Source organism: Dermochelys coriacea, chromosome 1 (genome assembly GCF_009764565.3).
Source record: "Dermochelys coriacea isolate rDerCor1 chromosome 1, rDerCor1.pri.v4, whole genome shotgun sequence".
NCBI classification, from domain to species: Eukaryota; Metazoa; Chordata; order Testudines; family Dermochelyidae; genus Dermochelys; species Dermochelys coriacea.
In genome coordinates this window covers 98734202-98756499 of record NC_050068.2, presented here as the reverse complement: position 1 = coordinate 98756499, position 22298 = coordinate 98734202, and the positions used below count along the sequence as shown (strand labels likewise).

Genomic DNA, 22298 nt, shown 5'->3' with positions numbered 1-22298 from the left:
TTATTATGGTTGACTTAGCATTTTATACCTGCATGTGTCAAGACATAGGGAGTGGGATCAGAGCCTTCACATTTTTAGTAAGTTTCACTGTACATTCTTCGAGAAGCATTGTTTTGTAATGCACTTTTTTCGTACAAAAACCTAATCTTAATTATTCTTCATAGTGAATTCACACCCACACATAATGTAATCACTTTACACATACTTTGATAGATGATATTAAAATGTAATGTACTACATGAATTAGTTCATATGTGTGCATGTTTACATATTCATTTTTATGTTTATATGTAATGTATTAGAACTAGTTTTTTATGAAACAAATATAGAAAACAAAGAGGATGCATTTTCAGAAATGATTCATAGATACTAAGGTCAGAAGGAACCATTCTGATCATCTAGTCCGACCTCCTGCACAACGCAGGCCACAGAATCTCACCCACCCACTCCTACGAAAAACCTCACCTATGTCTGAGCTATTGAAATCCACAAATTGTGGTTTAAAGACTTCAAGGAGCAGAGAATCCTCCCTCAAGTGACCCGTGCCCCATGCTACAGAGGAAGGCGAAAAACCTCCAGGGCCTTTTCCAATCTGCCCTGGAGGAAAATTCCTTCCCGACCCCAAATATGGCAATCAGCTAAACCCTGAGCATATGGGCAAGATTCACCAGCCAGATACTACAGAAAATTCTTTCCTGGGTAACTCAGATTCCATCCATCTAATATCCCATCTCAGGGGATTAGGCCTATTTACCCTGAATATTTAAAGATCAATTACTTACCAAAATCCCGTTATCCCATCATACCATCTCCTCCATAAACTCATCGAGTAGAATCTTAAAGCCAGATAGATCTTTTGCTCCTATTGCTTCCCTTGGAAGGCTATTCCAAAACTTCACTCCTCCGATGGTTAGAAACCTTCGTCTAATTTCAAGTCTAAACTTCCTGGTGGCCAGTTTATACCCATTTGTTCTTGTGTCCACATTGGTGCTGAGCTGAAATAATTCCTCTCCCTCTCCTGTATGTATCCCTCTGATATATTTATAGAGAGCAATCATATCTCCCCTCAACCTTCTCTTAGTTAGGCTAAACAAGCCAAGCTCCTTAAGTCTCTTTTCATAAGACAAGTTTTCCATTCCTCGGATCATCCTAGTAACCCTTCTCTGTACCTGCTCCAGTTTGAATTCATCCTTTTTAAACATGGGAGACCAGAACTGCACACAGTATTCCAGGTGAGGTCTCACCAGTGCCTTGTATAATGGTACTAAAACCTCCTTATCCCTACTGGAAATACCTCTCCTGATGCATCCCAAAACCACATTAGCTTTTTTCACAGCCATATCACATTGGCAGCTCATAGTCATCCTATGATCAACCAATACTCCAAGGTCCTTCTCCTCTTCCGTTACTTTTAATTGATGCGTTCCCAATTTATAACTAAAATTCTTGTTATTAATCCCTAAATGCATAAACCTTACACTTCTCACTATTAAATTTCATCTGATTACTGTTACTCCAGTTTACAAGGTCATCCAGATCCTCCTGTATAATATCCCGATCCTTCTCTGAATTGGCAATACCTCCCAGCTTTGTATCATCTGCAAACTTTATTAGCACCCTCCCACTTTTTGTGCCAAGGTCAGTAATAAAAAGATTAAATAAGATTGGTCCCAAAACCGATCCCTGAGGAACTCCACTGGTAACCTCCCTCCAGCCTGACAGTTCGCCTTTTAGTAGGACCCGTTGTAGTCTCCCCTTTAACCAATTCCTTATCCACCTTTTGATGTTCATATTGATCCACATCTTCTCCAATTTAACTAATAATTCCCCATGTGGCACGGTATCAAACGCCGTACTGAAATCTAGGTAAATTAGATCCACTGCGTTTCCTTTATCTAAAAAATCTATTACTTTCTCAAAGAAGGAGATCAGGTTGGTTTGGCACGATCTACCTTTTGTAAAACCATGTTGTATTTTGTCCCATTTACCATTGACTTCAATGTCCTTAACTAATTTCTCCTTCAAAATTTTTTCCAGGACCTTGCATACTACAGATGTCAAACTAACTGGCCTGTAGTTACCCAGATCACTTTTTTTTCCTTTCTTAAAAATAGGAACTATATTAGCAATTCTCCAATCATTCGGTACAACTCCTGAGTTTACAGATTCATTAAAAATACTTGCTAATGGGCTTGCAATTTCAGATGCCAATTCCTTTAATATTCTTGGATGAAGATTATCTGGGCCCCCCGATTTAGTCCCATTAAGCTGTTTGAGTTTCGCTTCTACCTCAGACATGGTAATATCTACCTCAAATAATCAAATAGCTCAGGCTCAGTTAGGGTTATTTTGAAGCTACAATGTAAATGTTAATCGCACTCACTCTATTACAGATGTCACTTTTTTCTCTTAAAGGAAAAAGATACCCCCAGGCGTCCTTTCTCTCAGTGTTTATCTGCAATTATATCTCCTTTATTTGTAGAGGTAAGCTGCCTCTGAAAACTTAGTTATTTCTGGTATCTATCTATCTATCTGTGTGTCTCTTTGGGGAATGGCATATCCAAGGATACTGTAACTGATAGGTTAACTCTCCTTATGGTCCAGCAGTAGCATTCTGGTTTTGTGTCTCATCTGTTTCTTCTGTTTCTTTCCTAGTTTGTTTACAGCAATGCTCATTTGTGTAGAGAAACCACATCACTTACACTAATTGAAGAGAATGAGGAGAGAAAATAAAGCTGGGAGACAATTAAATAAAGAGGGGAGGTGTGTGTTGCTGCTTGTATTGCAGTACACCAGTTTTTCCTGTTATTGGGTTTTTTGTTGAATCTGCATTCAGCTCCTCACTTCTCCCCAGCTTCTGCTTGGTGGACTAGGCTAAGAGAGTTTAAAAGTTTCAAAGCCTTGAAGTATAAATGCTGAACTTGTACTGGGATCTAACAAACTATTTTATGCAGATATTTGGTGGAATGGTTCTTTAATTTTTTTATAAGTGTATTTACATATGAAGGGGAATACAGACATGATGTAGAATCAATTACTTTAAAAATACCTATAGAACTGTATTTAAGCAGTCCTTTCCTACCCTACCATGTTTCAGTCTTTACAACTGTGCTTCCCCTGTGGGTGGAAAAAACAGAGAGCACCAAAAGTATTTTCCTAATCAAAGGAGCCCTGTTCTTGAGGAGGCTCCTGGAAGGTTTTCATGCCACATAGAAAGCATATTGAACACAGTAAACAGATACTTACCCAGAAGAGTGGTCTCTGCACCAGAGATTATTCAGACTCAGCGGAGAGTCGACATGGCCTCCTTGTCTGTAAAATGGTAAATAGCATTTTCCTTCCTCAGGGGGGTGTTGGGTTATTAGGGGGTTCCATGCTTATGTACTCTGAGTGAATTGCACACACCAGAGGCTCCTTCCATTCTTCTGTTTCCCACCACAAGTTCCCTGTGTGCCACCTTCTTATGCCCTTCTATATCAGAGGCTCCCTGCTGCTCCCCTCACCTCATCTCTCATGCCTGGGTTCTGTCTGTTCCCCTCTCTCCTCCCCCACCCATGTTATGGACTGTATTTCATCCCATTCCTCCCATGGCAGGGGCAGTGTGTGTCCCCTCTTTCCCAGAACTGCAGTTTCCCCTTCCCATTTCTGTTCTCCCTCTGGGGCCCTGCGTTTTCCCCCTCCCCAATTTCCACGCTCCCTATTCTGGTTTCCTGCTTTCACAGCCACACATGTGGCTCCCTCCCTCTGGGTTCCTGCTTCCCCCATCATCACCACTCCTCACCCTTTGATTTCCTTGTGGGTCTCTGCTTAGCTATCCTCTCTTCCCCCTAAGAGCAAGTCCACTTCCTCACTCCCCTCTGGGTTCCTGCTTCTCCCTATCACCACTGCCCCATCTCTTTCGTCCCTCCTGCTTCCACTTCTCCCTCACGTGTTCCCTGCTACTCCACTTTTATCCCCATTTACCCCCTTATACACTCTGTCTGTAAGATTCTCTGATTTCCATTAGAATCTAAGCTACAGACACTCCCAAAGCAGCAAGTTAAGCTGCTGCTTCTCATGTGTAGGCAGCAGCAGATTCTATTCCGACAGCATCAGGGAGTATGGGGGACCTGATTTTCCTCTGATTTAGGCTTTTTCCAGTGTTCTGATTTGCACCAAAATAAATAGGATTCTGTCCCTTGAGACCTAGAACATGCAGTGAAATTTTAGAATTGGTCAGCTGCAATGTTCAAAGTTAGTTCACTGAGTGTCTGTTACACAATAACATTTTAAAGTGCTGTGAAATCCTCAAATGGAAGGTGCTATGAAAGTACAAAGTGTAGTACAAAATTAGTAGTAGTAAATAATTCAGGGCAGTGACTGAATCTTACTCTGTATGCAACAGTACCCTTCTAAAATAGTAAAATAGAATTGCTGCTGACCTCAGATGACCCTTGATTTCTTGGGTTGGGGGTTTCACATCCCACATGACCACCTTATTTTTCTGAAGGCTTAGACTGCTTTTAGTGATAAAAATCTCGAATTACAAATAGTGTGTTTCTATAGGTAGATTTTTTATGATAAATTTTTTTAAAAAATGAATGTACTAATTCTCAGGAGTCTAGTTCTGTGGAAACATAGAAATTAACACACATTATTACATGTTCAAATTTGTCTGTTAATTACATTGTTAATGTAGTTTTGTCATTTTTTTAGTTGAAAGAGAAAAGTCAGGTATATGGTGACAACATGGGTTCCATAGAAGAACTGAGAGAAGCTATTTATTTAGCTGAGGAGGCTTGTCCAGGCATTTCAGATACCATGGTGTCGCAGCTTGTACAGAGGCTTCAGAGGTAACAATAAAAATACCTTTATATTATGACTTATATAAAATTGCAAGACTTACTTCAATATTTGCCAAGTATTTTGTAAAATACAAGTACAAACTGATATTTCTGTATTTATAAAGATAAAATATTTTCTGATGTGCTTTTACTTAGTTTATGAAAATTTAATTGTTTAATAGAACAAATTCTCAGCCTATCAGGAACTTAAATTTCTTTTTCCTGTCTTCATTATATATACTCACTTTCACACACTGAATACTGTATGTTGAATGTATTGTCTGCAAAGCCAAACCAGAAAAAAAACACTACCATGAGTTACATAAAAATTAACTTTTTCTTTTTAAATGGTATATGAAACTGCTCAGAGATTTGTAATGTGGGGTATAGTCCCATGAAAGATTGATTAGTGGGCTGTGGGTGTATATATGTATTTTAAAAAGAGTACTTGAATAGTTTACGTTCATGACTATTGACCTATGATCTCTCCTGGTAGAAAAGGAAGAGATCAAATATTAAATTTGGAAATTTCCTTTACTCATTAGCCTACAATGAATGCGGATTCCAAATTTCAAGATTCTAGGTCAATGAAAATGTGTGTTGGGGTTTATTAAATATTACATGAAAATAAAATTGAAAGTGCTGTTTGTGCCCACTGTAGTTAAAAGTAAAAACTGTTTGCATTTTAAAACCCTCTTCTTTTCTGGTTGTGAACTTGTGAAACATTAGCTTTCCACTCTTGAGCTCTGTCCAAAAGTGAAATTTTGGAAAAGTTCAAACTAAATCTCTCTAGCTGCTAAAATAACTAGTGCCCAAAAGAAATACGTTTCAAAGTGGTCTAATGAATTGTGTGCACTTCGCCAATATTTAAAAAAACCCAGGATAATAGTTGAAAGCAATTTAAAAAAATGCTATGCAGAGTGCACAATAATGTTCATTAGCATTGTCCAATATGTTTACCCTAATAAAATTTTTCCCCTTTTATCACAAGGAAAATGCTCATTGAGGTTAAGACAGTGTGTCAAGGTTTATTGTCCTCAAACTGTTGCTGGAACAGTCTTGCATTACAGAGATTGTATAAGCATATCAACAAATTTTCAAAAAGTCTTCCATCTTAACATAAAAGGAGTAAGTTGTGGATATGAATAACTATGGTTCTCTTGATTTTTGGATCTCCATATTTTTTGCCTCATTTTTTTCAGTTCTTCTGCCTTAATGTAGATAATCTTATATTTAGGATCTGGGTGCTCATGTAAATAGTCCTTACTTGTGTAAGCAATCTCATTAAAGTTAAAGACCACTTGTGATTAAAGTATGCAAATTGAGCCCTTACTGTGTTTGTGTAATAATATACTCTTTTTAAAAATAATCCCAATGCCTGTAACCCATAGTTATAATACACATCTGTTTTGGCAATGTATCTTGGGTTCCATCTTAAGTGGAGTTTAATGAAGAAACGGTTAATATTTCTAGATATGAAGCATGGTTTGAGGAAGGCAACTATGGCTGAATTTAAATTTGTATATTGAAATTGATTATTTCTTTATAACTAAAGTTCTACATAATTTAAAAAAAGCCTCTTAAACTAAAATTAAGTTTTGAGTATTTTACAGAAATCCCCAAATATATTGATAGTAACTGAACATCCATGGCTGTAACGGGATGAATTATACATGTTGTTTCAGAGAGTTTCTGTAGGACCAACCACTGTATATTTACTAGTAAAATTAAAAACAACCACAAATTAGGTAAAATATGAAATTGCTTTATAAAGTCTAGTATAAATCTATTTCATGCAGTTCAAGTTTATTAGTAGTAAACTTGTCTAGAGAAAGAACAAAAACTGTCATCTTAAAAAAAAAAGCCATATTAAATGGCTATTATGGACAAATGATGTTGCTGAGCATGATCTCTTATGCTGTGCAATGCAGCAGCAGATGAGCCATACAGAAACCAATTCTCTATCAGAATATTTCAAACAGTAGGAAATGCTGTGTATAAAAACCTCTGGGAAAATGTACATTTCACAGCTAAATATGTATATCAGCTAATCAGTTTTGTACTGTATTGACATAAACCAAATTTCCGTACAGGAAGAATTCGAGTTTTAATAGGTTTGTCTATTATTATAAGAAACAAGTATAAAGAATGAATATATAATACTAGGGCTGTAAAGCGATTAAAAAATTAATTGTGATTAAAAAAATAATCACGATTAATTGCAGTTAAACAACAGAATACCTTTGATTTAAATATTTTTGGATGTTTTCTACATTTTCAAATATAATGATTTTAATTACAATACTGAATACAAAGTGGTACAGTGCTCTGTTAATATGTATTTTTTATTATAAATATTTGCACTGTAAAAAACAAATAGTATTTTTCAGTTCACCTAATACAAGTACTGTAGTGCAATCTCTTTATCATGAAAGTTGAACTTACAAATATAGAATTATGTACAAAAAAACCTGCATTCAAAAATAATTCTATGTAAAACTTTAGAGCTTACAACTCCAATCAGTCCTACTTCTTGTTCAGCCAGTCCCTCAGACAAACAAGTTTGTTTACATTTGCAGAAGATGCTGCTGCCCGCTTCTTGTTTACAGCGTCACCTGAAAGTGAGAACAGGCATTTGCATGGCACTGTTGTAGCCGGCATCGCAAGATATCTATATGCCAGATGCAGTAAAGATTCATGTCCCTTCATGCTTCAACCATCATTCCAGAGGATGTGTGTCCATGCTGATGACGGGTTCTGCTCTTTAACTGTCAAAAGCAGTGTGTACCGATGCATGTTCATTTTCATCATCTGAGTCAGATGCCACTAGCAGAAAGTTGATTTTCTTTTTTGGTTGTTTGGGTTCTGTAGTTTTCGCAAAGTGTTGCTCTTTTAAGACTTCTGAAAGCATGCTCCTCACCTCATCCTTCTCAGATTTTGGAAGGCACTTCAAATTCTTAAATCTTGGACCAAGTGCTGTAGCTATCTTTAGAAATTTCACACTGGTACCTTCTTTGCATTTTGTCAAATTTGCAATGAAAGTGTTCTTAAAATGAACAACATGTCATCATCCGAGAGTGCTATAACCTGAAGTATATGGCAGAATGCAGGTAAAACAGAGCAGGAGGCATAAAATTCTCCCCCAAGGAGTTCAGTCACAAATTTAATTAACGCATTATTTTTTAAATGAGCGTCATTGGCATGGAAGCATTTCCTCTGGAACGGTTGCTGAAGCATTAATAGGCATATGAATCTTTAGCTCATCTGGCATGTAAATATCTTACAACAGAGTCATGCGAACGCCTGTTCTCACTTTCAGGTGATATTGTAATTAAGAAGTGGGCAGCATTATCTCCTGTAAATTTAAACAAACTTTCATGTTAGCAATTGGCTAAACAAGCAGTAGGACTGAGTGGACTTGTAGGCTCTAAAGTTTTACATTGTTTTGTTTTTGAGTGCAGTTATATAACAAAAAAAATTCTAAATTTGTAAATTGCACTTTCACGATAAAGAGATTGCACTAGAGTACTTGTGTGAGGTGAATTGAAAAATACAGTTTCTTTTGTTTATCATTTTTACAGTGCAAATATTTGTAATCAAATATAATATAAAGTGAGCACTATACACTTTGTATTCTTGTTGTAATAGAAATCAAAATATTTGAAAATGTAGAAAAACATCCAAAATATTCAATAAATTTCAATTGGTATTCTATTGTCTATTCTATTATGCTTTTCACATCCAAGTTACTAATTTCAGATATTCCTGTCTAACACAGCTATGAAGGTGAAATATCATTTATTTGTACACTTCAGTATACTTTCCATATTAAATACTGTTGCCATTTGATCACATCTTTTATAGTATCAAGTTCTTTTCTTTACACATTTTAATGTCGAAAATTATCTTTTCATTAGTGATCTCAATAATTCTTGCCATTAACAAGATTTTATAAAGTATAATACCTTGCCCTAGCGAGTTGTGGTGAGCACCGACGAACAGTAGAAATTCTTAAACGTGGGTTCTAGTGATTAGAAAGAGCATATTCTAGTCTCTAATATTCTGATCTCTAATATTCTTTAAAATTTAGTGAAACTTAATGTATTAAGAAGGAGTACTTGTGGCACCTTAGAGACTAACAAATTTAGTCTCCAGACTAAATTTCATCCAGACCACACCACACGATCCATTGTCTACAGTCAAGCTCTACGATACAACCGTATTTGCTCCAACCCCTCAGACAGAGACAAACACCTACAAGATCTCTATCAAGTGTTCTTACAACTACAATACCCACCTGCTGAAGTGAAGAAACAGATTAACAGAGCCAGAAGAGTACCCAGAAGTTGCCTACTACAGGACAGGCCCAACAAAGAAAAGAACAGAACGCCACTAGCCATCACTTTCAGCCCTCAACTAAAACCTCTCCAACGCATCATCAAGGATCTACCTGATCCTGAAGGATGACCCATCACTCTCACAGATCTTGGGAGACAGGCCAGTCCTTGCTTACAGACAGCCCCCCAACTTGAAGCAAATACTCACCAGCAACCATACAACAAAAACACTAACACAGGAACTTATCCTTGCAACAAAGCCCGTTGCCAACTCTGTCCACATATGTATTCAGGGGACACCATCATAGGGCCTAATCACATCAGCCACGCTATCAGAGGCTTGTTCACGTACACATCTACCAGTGCGATATATGCCATCATGTGCCAGCAGTGCCCCTCTGCCATGTACATTGGCCAAACTGGACAGTCTCTACGTAAAAGAATCAATGGACACAAATCAGACATCAAGAATTATAACATTCAAAAACCAGTTGGAGAACACTTCAATCTCTTTGGTCACTCGATTACAGACCTAAAAGTGGCAATTCTTCAACAAAAAAATCTTCACAAACAGACTCCAAGGAGAGACTGCTGAATTGGAATTAATTTGCAAACTGGATACAATTAACTTAGGCTTGAATAAAGACTGGGAGTGGATGTGTCATTACACAAAGGAAAACTATTTCCCCCTTGTTATTTCCCCTCCTACTGTTCTTGTAAAGTGCTGGAAATGGCCCACCTTGATTATCACTACAAAAGGTTCCCCCCCATCCCGCTGTCCTGCTGGTAATAGCTCACCTTTCTTGATCACTCTTGTTACAGTCTGTATGGTAACACCCATTGTTTCATGTTCTCTGTGTATATAAAATCTCCCTACTATATTTTCCACTATATGCACCCAATGAAGTGAGCTGTAGCTCATGAAAGCTTTTGCTCTAATAAATTTGTTAGTCTCTAAGGTGTCACAAGTACTCCTTTTCTTTTTATGGATACAGACTAATACTGCTGCTACTCTGAAACCTGTCATTAATATATTAAACTTTTCTTCTTCCGCCCCTGCCCCCCAAAATTAATAGCTTTGGAATGGGAAAGCTATTTTTTTTTGATGGGAGGGAGGCAGGTCTAGTGCAAAAACATTTTCCTGCCCCAGAACACTTTGAGGTGGCTGCGATACCAAGTTTCCCAAAGTATGGGTTTTGAATGAAAACACACAGGATTTATTAAATGATTGTGTACCCATTAAAAGACAGTTGAGGATTGATTGTTGTCATTCTGTTGAACAGAGCTATGCCATTCTGGTGAACAAAACCATAGTTATGCACTTGCAATGTCTTATTTATATGATATTCAGGTCTGAAGCTTGGTTATTTTTTTTTTAGTCAGTGTTTCAGTTATGCTAAGTATGATTCGGAAAGGAACAAAGCTTCAAGTTCCTACTTACAGCACAATTTAATGACTTTTAATCATTATTTGTTTTGTAACAAGAGTTTGAAAGTGACCAAAAATAACCATTTCTTTTCTTCTCCAGATATTCACTAACTGGAGGAAGTACTTCGTCTCACTGAACTATTGGTTTTGAGTTTTTCAAAATCAACAGGCCACCCTGTGGTGTCTGCATTGAGGAAAGTGCTCTCTAATATTGATCTACCGCTCAGTAAATGGAGTGCTCTTCAGTGAAAGGACATTCCTGAATGTGCAACAGCAAAAATGAAGTCTCTCAGATGGGGTGTTGTTTTTCAGCTCCTTAAAGCTATAGTTTTTTTTAACCATAATGCACATATTTAAGGGAGAAGTGTCTTTTTATGAAATCTGCAATGTATATTTACGTGTGTGATAAGGACACTGAAGATATTGTGAAATCTCAGGTATTTTGCTTTAAGATAACTCCTTGGCGAAATAGAAAAACGTTCTGTTAGATTGGTGTACAGATTGTATATAGTGTCATTTTTGTACTGAAACCCTTTAAACCTGTATAAGGAGTCACTGTGTACAAAATGTAAAAAAGGCCAAATCTTCTGTAGATAATGTTAGTGAGGTAAATATTTGACAGGCCATAACTGAGTATTGTGTTGCCTTTATTACATGTAAAATTTCAATTATGTGACAAGTGATTTTGGTTTGATTTTGTATTTGAAGGGTTCGCCGTGGAAAAATAGTAAATGCCCTATTATGGAAACTCCTATTTGTACCTCAGCGTATCCAAATTTCCTCATTTGTCCTATATCCCTCTCTTTTTTACACTCTGAAGCTGGCTTTCTGATTATGGTACTACTTTTGGTTTATTTAAATTTAACACATCTTGTCTCCTATAAAGCTTTAAATTGTTTGTTTTTTCCCTACAGAATTTTTTCACATTTACATTTCAGTTTAAATTGTGCCCATGCAGATTCTGAATCATATGTATTGTCCAGGTTTAGTAATATATACTTGTTGAAGCTTATAGTGAAATTTAAGTATCTTTTACATCTAAACATATCTGAATGCTTACATAAATACATTTTATAACTTACATATATTTTGAAATCTTGAAATATCTTACAACCTTGGCTTTCAGAGAGTGGAAAATGTGTCAGAGATGGCTGCTGTTTTTAATTATAAAATGAAATTGTCTTGGGGAGTAAAAGAAAAAAATTGAATTTATCAATATATAGAAAGGCCCAATCCTGCAGTCCTTAAGTCTATGCATCTCCTATTGAAACTGGTGGAAGTTACTGACATCAGTATTGCAGGATTGGGCCGAAAATAGTGCACGCAGTATCCCATACTCTCTATAACAAAAAAGTACATGAATTTTGATCAGCTGAAATGAAAATCTCCAGCACTGCTGTGGTCACTTCTGCATAACTTTTTAAAGTTATTTATTTTTAGTGTTGCATCCGATGAAGTGAGCTGTAGCTCATGAAAACTTATGCTCAAATAAATTTGTTAGTCTCTAAGGTGCCACAAGTACTCCTTTTCTTTTTGCGAATACAGACCAACACGGCTGCTATTCTGAAATCAGTCTCCTTGGAAATGGTAGTTGTACGTATTTTGTGAAGTGACATCTCTTCATTGTATTTACTATACAGTTTAGTATAGTATGCTTTACCAAGGGTAGAAATTTGTTTCCTTGGTAGGCAGGAGAGAGAGAATTTTCTCTCGTTTCAGTCCACAAATTGATAATTACACATCAGGTGTATATTTTTGATGCAATGTAATTGCCAGATCTCTAGATATCTCTTCTCACATTATTTTAGAACTAGAAAACAAATGACTCTTGGAAGTGAATGAACTTAGATACACTATACCTGCCAGCCTATAGCCTAATTTTGCCAGGGAAAGTCTGATGCTCTCTAAGATAAATTGTTAAATGATGTGGTTCCTATTTAAAGAAGTAAAGTGCAGTTTTTCAACCCTCTCAGCTTAATTATCATTTTAATGATTATGTACTATTTTGTGTCATCTTAAATCTATGAAGACATCATTTAATGCACTGGAAATGTGCATTTGAATCTTGTTGCAGTGAAATGAGGAATTTACCCTTTTCAACGCAGAAATCAACAGAGAGTCAGTTCTGCCATTTGAGAATATGTAGTGGTAGTGTTGTGGGTGGCATATAAAAATAATCTGAAATAAATTGAAGTTTAAGTGGAACCACTGACACCTTCCCAATGTCATCTGTTACTATAAGAATGACTTAAAATTGAAATGAGCTAGTTGGGAAAGAACACACTTTTAAAATTTAGTAGGCAAATCAGATTTACAAGACAATATGGGGTTTAACTTTGAAATTTCTGAAGCAGAAGTTAGTCAGAAAATTGTCTGGTGTTCACTGACCTGTTCTTTTATTTTGTTATGAAAAACTACCCAATTTGAGACTTATTGAGGATGATTGTAACAGATGATGGTTGGTGAAGGTAACCTTTGATTAAATAACTAAACAGATAAAGACACAGAAGGTCAATTGGCCAAAAGCATAAGATTTAAAGAAAAAAATTGTTAATTTATGGTTTAGATTGAGTTTTTTTTATGTACAATATAAAATATATATGTAAATGCAGATGAATCTTCAGATACCATGATTCACTGCAAAGATCAACATTTTGTCTTGAATGTAAAATGACAATCATTTGCTAGAGAAAAATGTTAGTTTCAGAAATAAATCTGTACCAGTAATAGGAAACTTTTTTTTCATTTGATGCCAGTATGTCTCTGACATAAGTATGGGGTAAGCAGTGTCTGAGGCAAGATACTTAAGAAAATTTTAATATTATTTTGAGAAAATGTCTTTTGCTAAGAACTTGACATTATAATATTGCACTTAACCTAAGTTTTTTCTGGTGCCGGTAATGCAGCTATTTCAACATTTCTCTTGAGTACAGTGAAGACTGAGTCCAAATTTACTTTACTAACAAGTATTACGCTAGTCATGCAGATGTTGAACTCAGTAGACTCTTCACTTCGAAGAGGTTGCGAGACATTGGCACTAAATAAGCTGTTAAAAAAAAAAGTTAACCAGAAAAATTCTTTGAAAATGGAAAGGTGGGGTGTTTTTAGTTAACCTTAATTTCCCTTGCAGTTGCACTATCGTAGTTGATAAACACTGTTTAGTAGAGCCTGGTGGCATTACTAACAATTCATTACACCATGCCTCTGGTAAAAATAATGAAACAGTTCTGTTTCTCACAATGTAATCAAGTGCCATTGCCTCTTGAAAGCTCCAACAGTTTGTAAATGGTCCTTGAGTTATACTTGTGAAGTGTCTGGTTCAGTTCTTGATCTTTTATATCGCACTTTTGTGTGTGTGTGTGTGTGTGAACACATAGTACTGATGTCAGTTTGTAACAGTTTTATATTTCCTTTCTTAAAGAAACATAGCTAATGTATTTCAGCTACCAGTATGGCAATAAAGTGGGAGATCATCAAGAAGTGTTCATATGCATAGGTATAATGCAAGGGTCAATAAAGATCACAGAAATTAAATTATTTTTGTAATTTGTGTGTGTGTACTTGGGGACATCTTAAAATGTAGCAGAAAGTCTGCAAGCCTAGTTCTTCAGAGTGCATAAAATTTGAAGTGCTATCAGGTGCACTGGGCATATGTAGTAGTTCTATCATGTGATTGGGTTTCTGCTCTTCTTTAAGCATGCATTAAATTGTTCTCTAAGCAGAATCTAATGTGTACATTTTGTTTTCTGTAACACTGCTGACTGTTTATACCCACTGTACCTAAACTTCACTTCTGTTGTTCTGCAAGGTATTAAACACCTTGTAAACTATGTGACAGATATAAAGAAGGAGAAATGTAATGCAGTTATGACATCTGTCTGGTCAGTAAGAAGATATTCTAGATCCCCTTTTGGGGAAAATCTCTGGGTCTGGTGTGAACAGTCTTAAGTAATGTTAAACAGAACATTTAAAAATGGATTTCTAATTTTGAGATGATTATAGAAGATGTTTTCTCATTCAAGAAGTCTGAATATATTAAACTGCAGCTTCATCTAAACAGATAACATTGCAGCTCTTTCAATAACGGCATGGTGATAAATTTCACTTTATAAAATTCAATAATCTTACAGCTGGTCTAATGAGACGAAGAATTTTAGGACTCGTCTACACACAAGCCACACCAATTTAACAGAAGATGTGATGTTGCACTGTTTTAGATAAACCATTGCAGCTGTGTGTAAACATTCATTCATTAATTTTAATCTGTCTTGCATCAGTTTAGCTTGTCCTGGTGGCAACTGATGCAAGTGTCCAAATGCAGAGTTGCATCAGTTCTCGTAGGTAAATTGGTACGTCATCACACCTTTAGTTAGAAACCACTGCAAGTTTTGGAGTATCCCAGGCTCTAGTAATATTTGACTACATTGATGTAGTTATGCTGATGAAAACCCCTAATGTACATACACCACTGCAATCCCCCAATATAAACAATCCACACTAGTGCAAAAGAGGGCTTGCAAGATGGTAGCTTATTAGAGGAGGAGTTATACAGGTGGAGTGTAACTACATATATGTAGTTACATTGTGAAATTTTCCAAAATTTAGACAAGCCCTTGGGAGGGGGGGGGGTGTTTACACTGCCGTTAGACACACATTGTTGGCCCATGCCAGCTGACTTGGGCTTGTGGGACTCAGGCTAAGAGCTGTTTAATTGTGGTGTAGACGTTCGGGCCTGGGGGTGTCTAATTGCAATGTAGACATACCTTAGGTAACATGTTTCACAGGGAAATTGGTTTTCTGTTGCAGGACCTATGGGTGGAGGCTGCTTTCAATTGAATGGTTAATGTTTCCTATAGGAAAAAGTTGATAAGGGATTGGCTTGGTATTCTGATATATTTGTAATTTCTATCAGGTGTTCCTGCCCCTGAACTGAAATTGTGGGGTATTGTCCTTATTTTAACTTTGGAAGGTGATTGCCCTTTTGATAGTCTCATGTAGAGTCAGTGGCTAGTTGTCATTTTTTGTGTGTTTGTTTGTATGAGGACATAAGATATATCTTAGCATTTTTGATTACATAGTCAGAAGCCAGAGAGAGCAGCTTTGCTTTCGTTTTTGGGAGCTTGTGCATGTCCATTCCACAGTAGGTTTGTGCGTGTCATGAACACAGTCTCCGAAAAATTTTCCCTTAGTGGTGCCATTTGGGGTGGCTTGGGTGCTCTCTAGTGCCCTGTGGTCATAGGGCTAGTATAAAGGGCCCATCTGACCCTGCAGTCCCTCAATTCCTCCTTACTGCCCGTGATGGTTACTGGAACTGCTCTCCTTGCTGTGGCAAGCTTTTCTCAGTGGACTATGTATTTTTTTTCTTTTTTTCTTCATTATTGTATATAGTTTAGTTTTTGTCTTAATTAATTATTATAGTTGTTTTTCCATTAGAGGAGCTTCATCTGTTCCCAGTGCGAAGGTATGCTTCTGTCACCAGGCTTCAAGCCCTGTGCCTCCTGCAACAAGATTATACCTCTGAGCGACCTGCATTCTAGTTGCCTAAAGTGCTTGGGTGATGCTCATCTCAGGGATTGTTGTCAGATCTGCCGTGAATTTAAATCCTGTACGAAGGGGACCGGTAAAATTCCTTCTAATGGCGGTGGCGCTGAGACGTTCCAAGAAGCTGAGCCAGTTGGACTCACCACCAAGCAACCTGATGTCAGTGAGGAGCGCTCCTCCTCCCGTCCGGAAGTCCCAGCACCGTTCGCATTCTCTGGTGCCGAGGAAACACAGGAAGCAGCGGCTAAGGGGACATTCCATGACTCTGAAGAAGGCCAGGCATGGTGAGCAAAGCGGAGTGCGATCTAGGTCAGGTCACTCCTGCCTTGGCATCACAGTCAGCACCATTGACTGTGGCCTTGGCACAGACACTGTTGAATCTGGTGACAAACGATGGGCAGTGGAGGGACAGCGAGGCACCAGTGCCATTGCGATGTTGTCCATGCTGGAGGTGTTTGCTGTCATCAGGGACCTGCTCTTGGCATCAGTGCCAGTGGATGGGAGGGAGCATGTAGCCCCCAGTTGGTGTTTGATTCCAGGTCCCGTTGTACCATCCAGGAGGAAACCAACCATGAGGGCCCCGGCGCAAGCTCCCCCACCTCAGCACTGATCTCCAGCGTGGGTGGGAACCACACCTCCATGGTCACCAGAGGGAGGCTTGTTGTTATCACAATTGGAGGTTGGGTCACACTCTTTGCATCAGATGAGTCGCCCCCACTATCCCTCCAGTCATCCATACGCTGCCATGCACCCCGGCACAGGAATGCCATCAAGTGCTTGGCCTAGTGGTCACTGTTTATGCCAATGCAGTGGCCCTTTTGTAACTTGTGGGGGTTTCTGCTGATCCTGGGGCCCCATTCAAGAGATGTTCCAATTCTGTGGCCTCCAAGAGAAGGATATCTCAGTCCCATCAGGCAGCATCCAATCTGGATTCCGGTACTGAACTTGGTGATAAGGTTTAGGAACTGGCTTTGTGGGATCCTGCCAGTGCAGAAGGGGAAGAGGAGTACCCTCAGCCGATGCCAGCCTCCTCTTCCTCCCCAGATGAGTCTGTGACAGGGCAAGCGTGTCGCCTTCACAGGATCACTATAAGGCCCACCAGGAGCTGCTGAAGAGAGTGGCCTTAAACTTAAACTTACAGGTGGAGGTAGTAAAGGAATCTTCCCATAGCCTGATTGACATTCTGGCTGCAGCGGACGCGTCAAAAGTAGCCCTGCCTCTCAGTGAGCCATTATGGACACAGTGAAAGTCCAATGGTAAATTGTCGCTTCACTTCTCCCCACAGCCAACAAGAGGGAAGGCAGGGTCTTTAAGGGGTGACTCGAGGCAAAAGACTCCGAGAAATGTTTGGTAGAAAGGTTTATTCTACCAAGGGGCTGAAGCTTAGGATCGCTAACTAGTAGGTGCTGCTGGGTAGATATGACTTTAACATGTAGGACTGCATGTTGAAGTTCAAGGACATGTTTTCACAAGAGGTCAGGCAAGAGTTCTCATTGGTGATGAGGGGAAGTCCATAGCCAGGCCTTCCTTGCAAACTGCCCTGGATATGGCTGATTTGGTGGCCAGGTCCATGACTTCTGCAGTGGCCAAGTGTAGGAGTTCATGGCTCCAGTTTGGTCTCCTACATGAGGTCCAGCAGACCCTTCAGGACCTCCCCTTTGAGGAGGAATCTACTTTTCAGAGTAGACCAACGATGCTCCACAGTCTGAAGGACTCCAGGGCAAAATTTAAGTCCTGGGATTGCATACCCCAGTGACTTCATGGAAGCACTACAGTCCTCCTGGTACTCTGCCCCCCCATCCCATCAAGACCCACTGAGGAAATGGAGCAGGGGTTTTTTTAGACAACCCCCCACCACCTTCTATCTCGTTGATAATGTCTGCCCTGCCCAGACACGCATGGAGCTCTAAGCAGAACTTTTAATGGGCTGTTAGAGGACATTGTATCAGCTCCTGTGATGCCAGATCCTGTTTTCTCTTTATTTGTGGATTGCGTGTCCCAGTTCACCAGTGCGTGGTCCCATATCACCATGGACCGTTGGGTGCTGAGCACAATGGAAATGAGATATTCCCTTAAATTTATTCCTATCTCTCCTCAGGGACCCCACAGCAGCAACTTCTGGTCCAAGAGGTGCATTTTTTTCCCTTGGAAGGGAGCCATGGAAGAGGCTCCACAGGATTTAACTGGGAAGGGGTTTTACTCCAGTTATTTCCTAACCCTGAAAGCCAAGGGTGGTGTCTGACCTATTTTAGACCTACATCAGTTGAACAGGCTACCTTAAGTAATTAAGATTCTTCTTCGAGTGATTGCTCATTTAGATTCCAATTAGGTGTGTGCACATCACATGCACAGTCATTGGAAAGTTTTTCCCCTAGCAGCACCCATCAGGTCGGCTGTGGAGCCCCCTGGAGTGGTGCTTTCATGGAGCTCAATATATGACCCTGCTGACCTGGTGCTTCCTCAGTTCCTTCTTACTGCCAGTGATGGTCATTGGAATTGTGGCGTCTTGCTTTGCAAGTTCTACCGTGTTTCCCTAGCTTTGTTTGTTTGTTTGTTCTCTGTACATATTTGTTAGTTCTTAGTTAGTTAGCTGTTGGGCTGGGGGGTTTACCCTCTATCCTGACCGCTTTTCCTTGGGAGGACCTACATGCCCAAGTCCCAGGGGTTCAAGCCCTGCAAGTCCTGCAGTAAGCCCATGCCAACGGGTAACCCCCACAACGCTTGTTTAAAGTGTCTGGAGGAGGTTCACCAAGCAGACAAGTGCAGGATTTGTAAAGGGTTTCACACCAGAACTAAAAAGGAGCAAGACTTTTACCTCAAGCAGCTCCTTATGGAGGCGGCACTTAGACCACAGCCTCCAGCAGTGTGGCAAGACCCGGTGCCGAGTTCATCAGTGTGCAGCACTCCGGCAACAGTGGTGGAAGCGGCACTGTGAAAGGAGTCTGGCAGATACCTGGGGTACCACCACTCCCTGGCATCAAAACCAGCGGGATCAACCCGGCTACCGCTCCCACTCCCTGGTGCATAAGCAGCAGCAGAAGCAAGGGATGAGCAACTCTCCATCCCAGAGTCCCACCCCTCTGGAGCTGGCCAAGGGGGAGTGTCCTTGAGAGGAGCACCCAGTGCCGAGATGGCACCGTTGACTTCGGCCCCACAAGGGGGACCATCGAGTCCGGTACCATTGGACCCCCCCAGCCCAGGTAATCAAGGAGGTGGAATTACCATTGAGGCCACGAGGGACACCTCGCCATGACATCGCCAAGGTCACCCACCCTTTGTGTCAAACCTCCAGTACCACATTGAGTGGCACCATCTTGAGGCAAACCAGTGATGCTCTGTCCTTCGGCACTGCTCGGAGTCCTGGCACCGCTCAGACTTGTGGCAGTGCTCCCGACGCCAATCCGTGTGTCGATCCCCATCGCATAGCAGGTCCCGCTCCAGGCACTGGTACCACTCAGCGACCCCATGAAGGTCCAGATCATGGCACTGCTCTCCAACATTGCAGCACTGCTCCCCAGCTCGGGGCCGGTTCAGCTCCACTCAGCACCTCCCTGGGCATCGTGGTCCCAATCCCGCTCTTCAGACTTGGAGACGGGCTCTAGATACTCCGAGCAGGGATGGCACCAGTCAGGCCGTGGACAGTTTGAGGTGGGGGCAGGGTCATGGCCTGCGCAGTGGCAGGGACCTGCGCAGTGGCTATTCTGTACCCCGTGGGCATACCACCAAGCACAGCACCCAATCTAAAGGTTCCCGATGGGCCACCTCAGAACCACGAGTGCCTGAGGCTTCCGCCAGTTACCCCACCCCTTGGGGTGCTGACGAGATACTGTGCCCTCGCCCCCCCACCACCATGGAACCAATTCGAGTTTCTGAGCCTGATACACATCTACATGATCCAGCCAGCAAGACAGGATGGGAGGTCCCTGGAGAGCAAGAGGGCCTTGTTCTCCCATTAGCCTCATCATCCTCCCCGCTGGACGAGGACGTTTGCAGGAACCTCTGTCTCTGGACTACCCCCCAAAGACAACCACGTCCACTAGGACCTCCTTCGCAGGGTGGTGCACAACATGGGTCTGCAGGCTGAGGTGGAGGAGGAGTTGGAGGACCTTATGGTTGACATCTTGGCCCCGGAAGGTCCTTCGAGGGTGGCTCTGTCCCTCATCAAAACCATACAGGCCAATGCCAAGACCTTCTGGCAGACCCCGGCCTCCATCCCTCCCACCGCCAGAGGCGTTGAAAGGAAATACTTCATCCCGTGGAAGGGGTATGAATACCTCTTCACGCACCTGCAGCAGTGAATGAGAAGGAGAGGCGGGGCAACAAGCCCCAGTGCCAAAGTGCAAAGATGCCAAGCACATGGACTTGTTTGGGTGTGAAGTGTACTTGATAGGGGGCTGCAACTCAGCATTGCCAATCAGCAGGCAATTCGGAGCAGGTATAGCTTCAACTCCTGGAACTCGATGCTCAAGTTCAAGGAACTGGTACCAACTGAGTCCAGGAAGGAGTTTGGAGCTACTGATTTCATTGGGGTTGCTCCTGATTTACACTGCTACTACAAGTAAGGAGAGAATCAGGCATAGGCACCAACTCAATGGGTCCTCCAGGGCTCAGGCACCCATGGGAAAAAAAGTAGTGGGGATAGTCAAACCCACCAGCCACGACTGTTCAGCTGGGCCGCTGTTCGGCAGCTGGCATGGGGTCTTGGGGGAGAGGTGGAGCATGGGCAGAAAGAGGTGGAGTGAGGGCGGGGTCTTGAGGGAGGGGGGTGAATAGGGGTGGAACACCCACCAGGAAAAATAAAAACGCCTATGACTACTGTCATAAATATAAAGGGAAGGGTAAACACCTTTAAAATCCCTCCTGGCCAGAAGAAAAATCCTTTCACCTGTAAAGGGTTAAGAAGCTAGGATAACCTCGCTGGCACCTGACCACAATGACCAATGAGCAGATAAGATATTTTCAAAACTGGAAGGAGGGAAAACAAAGGGTCTGTCTGTGTGTTGCTTTTGCCGGGGACAGATCAGGAATGGAGTCTTAGAACTTAGTAAGTAATCTATTTAGTAATTACTTAGTAAGTAATCTAGCTAGATATGCGTTAGATTATGATTTCTTTAAATGGCTGAGAAATTAGACTGTGCTGAACAGAATGAATATTCTTGTCTTTGTGTCTGTCTTGTAACTTAAGGTTTTGCCTAGAGGATTCTCTATGTTTTGAATCTAATCACCCTGTAAGGTATTTACCATCCTGATTTTACAGAGGTGATTCTTTTTACCTTTTCTTTATTAAAATTCTTGTAAGAAATTAAATGCTTTTTTCATTGTTCTTAAGATCCAAGGGTTTGAGTCTGTGGTCACCTATGCAAATTGGTGAGGATTTTTATCAAGCCTTCCCCAGGCAGGAGGGGTGCAAGGTTTTGGGGGGAAAGACGTTTCCAAACAACTCTTTCTCAAAAAATAAACCTGGACGTTTGGTGGTGGCAGTGGAAGTCCAAGGGCAAAGGGTAAAATAGTTTGTACCTTGGGGAAGTTTTAACCTAAGCTGGTAAAAGTAAGCTTAGGAGGTTTTCATGCAGGTCCCCACATCTGTACTCTAGCATTCAGAGTGGGGAAGGAACCTTGACATGGTGGCAGAGCGGGGGGATCAACTTGAAATCATTTTGAGATATTTTTTTTTGAACCAGAAAGAAAAGGAGTACTTGTGGCACCTTAGAGACTAACAAATTTATTAGAGCATAAGCTTTCGTGAGCTACAGCTCACTTCATCGGATGCATTTGGTGGAAAAAACAGAGGAGAGATTTATATACACACACACACACAGAGAACATGAAACAATGGGTTTATCATACACACTGTAAGGAGAGTGATCACTTAAGATAAGCCATCACCAACAGCAGGGGGGGGGAAGGAGGAAAACCTTTCATGGTGACAAGCAGGTAGGCTAATTCCAGCAGTTAACAAGAACACCATACAAAGCAAAGCTGCAGCGATTAACAAAAGATCTTCTAAAGCAGTTCCAAGTAAAGAATATCAGAGGAACAGTGGGGGGTGGGGTGGGAGGGAGAAATACCATGGGGAAATAGTTTTACTTTGTGTAATGACTCATCCATTCCCAGTCTCTATTCAAGCCTAAGTTAATTGTATCCAGTTTGCAAATTAATTCCAATTCAG

General features: G+C 40.6%; 1 protein-coding gene across 4 annotated transcripts in view; it reads left to right on the top strand.

Moving 5' to 3' along the window:
• STK24 (serine/threonine kinase 24) overlaps nucleotides 1–13127 on the top strand; it is a 134594-nt gene extending 121467 nt beyond the window's left edge. For 3 of the 4 annotated variants that reach the window (XM_043504707.1, XM_038375063.2, XM_038375080.2), the window contains 3 exons: nucleotides 2416–2484; nucleotides 4696–4832; nucleotides 10689–13127. In XM_043504707.1, the coding sequence (XP_043360642.1) occupies nucleotides 2416–2484; nucleotides 4696–4832; nucleotides 10689–10725 (243 nt within the window). In that variant the 3' untranslated portion in view covers nucleotides 10726–13127. Of the gene's footprint in view, nucleotides 1–2393; nucleotides 2485–4695; nucleotides 4833–10688 lie in introns of all 4 variants that reach the window. The other variant, XR_006277791.1, reaches the window with a different exon arrangement.
• Nucleotides 13128–22298: the final 9171 nt, after the last annotated feature.